General features: G+C 42.3%; 1 protein-coding gene across 1 annotated transcript; it reads right to left on the bottom strand.

The window, feature by feature from the left end:
* Positions 1–226: 226 nt before the first annotated feature.
* LOC146724119 (uncharacterized) lies at positions 227–6,053 on the bottom strand (the record flags this gene model as incomplete). The annotated part of the gene is made up of 5 exons (XM_085480413.1): positions 5,780–6,053; positions 4,445–4,693; positions 3,490–4,215; positions 3,049–3,397; positions 227–347 (listed from the first exon to the last, which is right to left on the bottom strand). Coding segments are annotated over exons 1-5 (1,719 nt in total), but the record flags the coding sequence as incomplete, so codon positions are not given.
* Between the last annotated feature and the right edge of the window lie 231 nt (positions 6,054–6,284).

Below are 6,284 nucleotides of genomic sequence, written 5' to 3'. Positions count from 1 at the left end.
TGGACGCAATAACAAACTGTCGATGTACACAATTACAGAGAGCTCTCAGTAGCGTATATCGAAGGCGCGCGGGGATCACGGAAATTTAATTTTTTCCCAAACATACCCCTCGGGTTGAATCGCCAAGGGATTCAAATGACAGTCAGGGGTAAATCCTTACACATTGAACTGCAATCATTGGAGACAACCTGCAGAATTTAGATTACGCTGAACCGTCCGGACTTACCGGCAATTTACAGAGTTTAACAATAGGTCTTACAAAAGTAGAAGACGCGGTCTTGACCTGAGCAACTCGCACCAGGTCATCCTTGTCAGGCTTACATTCGATGATTCTCGCAAGTTCCCATCTGCAGGAAGGTAAATTAGGATTTTTTATTAGAACAATATCGTTTATGCGAAATTCATCAGATCGATTCTGCCATTTAAAACGCTGCTGCAAGGTGTTCAAGTAGTCAAGACTCCACAATTTCCAAAATTGCTCGTATTTCGCACGCATTAATTGCCATCGATCGAGTCGTGACTCGGAGATATGTAAGACGCTCGGACTCGGAATCGATTTAATGGCGCTACCAATTAAAAAATGCCCTGGTGTGAGCGCATTGCAAGAATTTACATCGTCATGAAGTGCGGCGATCGGGCGCGAATTCAAACATGCTTCGATGTTACATAAAAGCGTGGTGAACTCTTCGACCGTAGGTGTGCAGGAACCAAGTATACGTCGCAAGTGGTGCTTAACACTCTTAACACCTGCCTCCCACATGCCCCCAAAATGAGGGGCAGAAGGCGGAATGAAATGCCATTGAACTGGCTTTGACGCGAACTTCGCCTGCAGATCTACGTCGGCTTGAGTCTGTCGGATCGCTGTAACAAGTTCGCGATCCGCGCCTTGATAGGTAGTCGCGTTGTCGGAATAAAGATCGGATGGAATGCCACGACGCGCTACGAACCGTTCGAAAGATGCGAGAAATGCAGCCGTGGAATAATCATGAACGAGCTCTAAGTGTATAGCTCGTGTAGCGAGACAAACAAATAGCGAGATGTATGTTTTGTGCGACTTACGTCCGCGGCCGGAAGCGTCTCGAATTGCGAAGGGGCCGGCGTAATCAAGTCCCGTATGGCAAAATGGACGGGACGGAGTTACTCTAAATGTAGGAAGGTCGGCCATAAATTGTACGCCGGTTATGGCGCGATGCCGAGTACATGTCACGCAATTGCGGATACAACCTTTTACCATGCTTCGCGCCCCCAGAATCCAATATTGTTCTCGCAACGTGCGAAACATTAATTGTACACCGCCGTGAAGTGTATCCTTATGAATTTGATCGATAATGAGCTTAGAAAGGTAATTAATATAAGTATGCTGTCTTCTAAGCTGGGCAATAGAGCCAAGGAAACGAAACGAAAAATTAATTAAACGGAACTGTATCTCAATTTGAGATCCCAAAGTTCCACATATAAATTAATTTCGAAACTTACATATGGAGAAATAAGCGAGAAAAATATAGGTCCGAAAAGTCGCTGAAGCGGGAATCGAACCCGCGTCTTTCACTTTCCGGGCGACTGCTCTTACCAACTAAGCTATTCAGACCCTTTCGATCCTATATTTTTCATTTGCCTTTTTAGTAGATGTTAGTAAATACCGCCGTGATTAGCCCAAGGCGTGAATAAACTCAGAAATAAATATTTTTATCGGCTCTCAATATAAATAATATAAGTATGCTGTCTTCTAAGCTGGGCAATAGAGCCAAGGAAACGAAACGAAAAATTAATTAAACGGAACTGTATCTCAATTTGAGATCCCAAAGTTCCACATATAAATTAATTTCGAAACTTACATATGGAGAAATAAGCGAGAAAAATATAGGTCCGAAAAGTCGCTGAAGCGGGAATCGAACCCGCGTCTTTCACTTTCCGGGCGACTGCTCTTACCAACTAAGCTATTCAGACCCTTTCGATCCTATATTTTTCATTTGCCTTTTTAGTAGATGTTAGTAAATACCGCCGTGATTAGCCCAAGGCGTGAATAAACTCAGAAATAAATATTTTTATCGGCTCTCAATATAAATAATATAAGTATGCTGTCTTCTAAGCTGGGCAATAGAGCCAAGGAAACGAAACGAAAAATTAATTAAACTGTAAGAGCAGTCGCCCGGAAAGTGAAAGACGCGGGTTCGATTCCCGCTTCAGCGACTTTTCGGACCTATATTTTTCTCGCTTATTTCTCCATATGTAAGTTTCGAAATTAATTTATATGTGGAACTTTGGGATCTTAAATTGAGATACAGTTCCGTTTAATTAATTTTTCGTTTCGTTTCCTTGGCTCTATTGCCCAGCTTAGAAGACAGCATACTTATATTATTTATATTGAGAGCCGATAAAAATATTTATTTCTGAGTTTATTCACGCCTTGGGCTAATCACGGCGGTATTTACTAACATCTACTAAAAAGGCAAATGAAAAATATAGGATCGAAAGGGTCTGAATAGCTTAGTTGGTAAGAGCAGTCGCCCGGAAAGTGAAAGACGCGGGTTCGATTCCCGCTTCAGCGACTTTTCGGACCTATATTTTTCTCGCTTATTTCTCCATATGTAAGTTTCGAAATTAATTTATATGTGGAACTTTGGGATCTCAAATTGAGATACAGTTCCGTTTAATTAATTTTTCGTTTCGTTTCCTTGGCTCTATTGCCCAGCTTAGAAGACAGCATACTTATATTATTTATATTGAGAGCCGATAAAAATATTTATTTCTGAGTTAGAAAGGTAATGTTTTGGAAGTAGAATCGGAAATTTACGATCATATGAAAGGTCAGACAGTTGAAGTCGACCACCCACGCGTAGGATACCGGAGGGATCCAGGAACGGATCGAGAGAATGGATGGAGCATCGAACTGGTAACCTCGACTTGGCTTTGAAAGCGACGATTTTTTTTGAAAAGTATTCCGTTTGCATCTGTTTAATCCAGAATCTGTGCGCGGTTTTTATTTCATCGACTTGCAAAATAGAGAGACCTTGAGCAACATCTGGGACTCTCGTTCGAAACTTGAACCGAAGGACGTATGCGGTGACCCGTAGTAAGCGTGGCCACGTGGAGATATGATTGAAGGATTCAAAAAGTTCCGCTCGATTTGAATGATGCGAGTGGACTGCATTTGACGCTTTCAATTCGGAATCATCTTCGGTGCAACTTATCGTAGATTGAACTGGCCAATTATCCTCGTTAAATTTCAGCCATGCCGAGCCGTTCCACCAGGAACTGGAAGGCGTTAGCTGAGCTGGATTTATGCCGCGCGATGCGCAATCTGCGGGATTATCTTCTGTTGGCACATGCAGCCATGTCGCCGTAGGAAGCTTCGTTTGAATAGAAGACACTCTGTTAGCTACAAATACTTTTAAATCTGATGGAGCCATGCTAATACGATTGTCGAGTCACTCCAGCAAAACACAGGAATGTTTTGCAATTTCATCGCGTCAATAGTAAACGAAATACAGCGTGCTAGCAGCTGAGCCGCACAGAGCTCGAGTCGTGGAATCGAAATCGTTTTAATCGGAGCGACCTTGGTTTTTGATAGGAGAAGTCGAACATGACTATCGCCAGAATTTGTGACAATTTTTGAATAGACTACCGCTGCATAGGCTTTAGATAAAGCGTCGCAAAAGTCGTGTAAATGCAAGCACTGAATGTTACGCTCGAAGCCTAACCAACGAGAAACTTGCAGAGTCGTCAAGTGTAACATCTTTTCGCAAAAAGCATTCCATTCGGTTGTTATTTCCGCAGGAAGAATATCATCCCATCCGTAGGAAAATTTCCACGGTTTTTGCAGTAGAATTTTGAGAGATATCGTGATCGGAGACACCCATCCGAGGGGATCGAATATTTTCGCTATCGTCGAAAGGATTTGTCGTTTCGAAATGTCGGTAGATGGTGGACGGAATTTTATTTCAAAGGAGAAATTATCATCGCAAGGTGTCCAATGAATACCGAGTATTTTTAATTGTTCACCTTCTTGGAAAGGCTTGGAACTTGCTAGACCGTGATTCGCAGGATTTATATCTTGTAAAATTTCAAAATCGTTGCTGGCCCATTTTCTGAGATGAATGCCTGCGCTTAGTAAACAGCCGATTAGTTGGTCGCGTTTTTTAATCGTGGATGGTTTATCATCGCCTCCGGATAGGACATCGTCAACGTATATTTCATTTTGCAAAATTGCTTGAGCTAGTGGAAAACGCGAACTCTCGTCGATTGAAAGTTGTTTGAGCACGCGTTGGGCGAGATAAGGCGCGCAGGCAGTACCATAAGTAACGGTATTTAATGAATAAGTATGGACTGGCTCGTTCGGAATCGTACGCCACAATATTAATTGATATTGGCGATCGTCTGAATGAATCTGTATTTGTCGAAACATTTGCTGAATATCAGCGGAAAAAAACGTATTTGTACAAACGCCATTGAAGAATAATCGCCGGAAGATCGGCTTGCAACTTTGGACCAATCATAAGATGGTCATTCAAAGAAGTGTTATTCGAGGTATTTGCCGAGGCATTAAACACTACACGAAGTTTGGTTGTAGTATTGTCCTCGCGAATAACTGGATGATGAGGTAGAAACGTCGGTTGAAAGAAGCGTTGCACGTTTTCGATTTTTTGCATATGCCCGAGCTCTTCGTACTCATTAAGAAAGTCGACGTATTGCCCTGAAATTTCCCGAGAATTGGCTAAACGTCGCTCTAGTTGCGCGAGTGAACGCGTAGCTACTGACCTTGACTCGCCGATCTTTATCGGAGGACCAGACTTGAAGGGTAAGCGGACAACATAGCGCCCTGAAGAATCGCGCATATGTGTCTCTTGAAAATGTAAGTTGCAACGAAGATTTTCCTCTGAGAGAGCGTGTGTCGTTGGAATTTCTTCCAGCTCCCAAAAACGTCGGAGTTCGAAATCGAGATTGCCAGAAGTTGCTTGGTGAACGTGAATTCTTTGGCTATCTTTTTGGTTTGAAATAGGACCCGAAATGATCCACCCGAATATCGTTTCTTTCGCAAGTGTAGCATCGTTAGAAGCTTTCATTAAGCCACCCATCATAATTGAACCGTATAATTCGGCCCCGAGAAGTACTTCGATTGCATCATTTGAGCTTGGATTTGGATCGGCTAGATTCAATTTGGAAAGAAACGGAATCTCTTGTAATTGGAAATGAGGTGGAGTGTACGCTGTAATTTTTGGAACGACCAATGCTTTGGTATGAAGAATCGTATCATTTTTATTAGTCGCGCTGATAGAAATAGAGACGGCATGTTGAACGCAATTAGACGTAGTGTCACCGATGCCAGATACCTTTACGCGTGTTGAAATTAAGCGAGCTCTCAACATTTGAGCGACTCGTGACGAAACGAATGTGGCATCGGAACCTTGATCGATCAGTGCTCGCGTGTAAACATATCGACCGTTTTCTGATCCTATACAAACACGTGCGGTAGCCAGGAGCACGGGTTTAACTCCCGCGTTTACGTGTGAATGTACGTTGGACGCGTTATCGCATTGTCCAGAGTCTGTTGTTGTCGTTAAACTTGACCTTGAATTCTCGTGTAACAAAGTATGATGTTGTCTTTTACATTTCAAGCAAGTAAAGGAACTACGACAATTCGAAACTTAATGACCTTTGGTCAAACAATTTTTGCATATATTATTTTTTTGAACAAACTCTAGTCGATGCGAAATGCTTAACGCTTGAAATTTCTCGCAATGCATTAAACGATGTGTTTCGGAACAAAGAGCGCACGTACTCGCAGTGTTTGTATGGTGAGAACGCACTATATTATTTTTTCGTGCCGCATTTGGAATCGAGCGAGCACCGGAACTCTTTTCGGATGAGTTTCCGTTGGCGGACTTCGAGTTATCTCCGTCCTTGGATACAGCCTCAAACGAACAAATTTGTGTATCTAGAAACGCGTATAGTTTTTCCATCGTAGGATATCTCCTCTCTGAACCTAAGCTGACTTCCCAATCTTTTCTCGTCAATTTGTCTAGTTTTTGTACAAGAATGTAGACTAAAATCATATCCCATTCATCTACAGAACATTTCAAGGCACGCAGAGCATTTATCGATTTCGATGAATTGGAGCGTAATTGTTTTAACCCGAACAGATCGTTAGACGAAACATTAGGAATGGTAAATAAACGTTTGAAATATGCGTCAATAATAACGCGTTGATTTTCGTAACGATTCGTGAGTTCCTTCCATGCAACATCGAAATTACTATCGGTTAGAGAAAGATGGGAAATCAACTT

Source organism: Nylanderia fulva, unplaced genomic scaffold (genome assembly GCF_048542155.1).
Source record: "Nylanderia fulva isolate GAGA-0341 unplaced genomic scaffold, ASM4854215v1 Scaffold1489, whole genome shotgun sequence".
Taxonomy (NCBI): Eukaryota; Metazoa; Arthropoda; class Insecta; order Hymenoptera; family Formicidae; genus Nylanderia; species Nylanderia fulva.
This window is presented reverse-complemented; position numbering and strand designations above follow the sequence as displayed.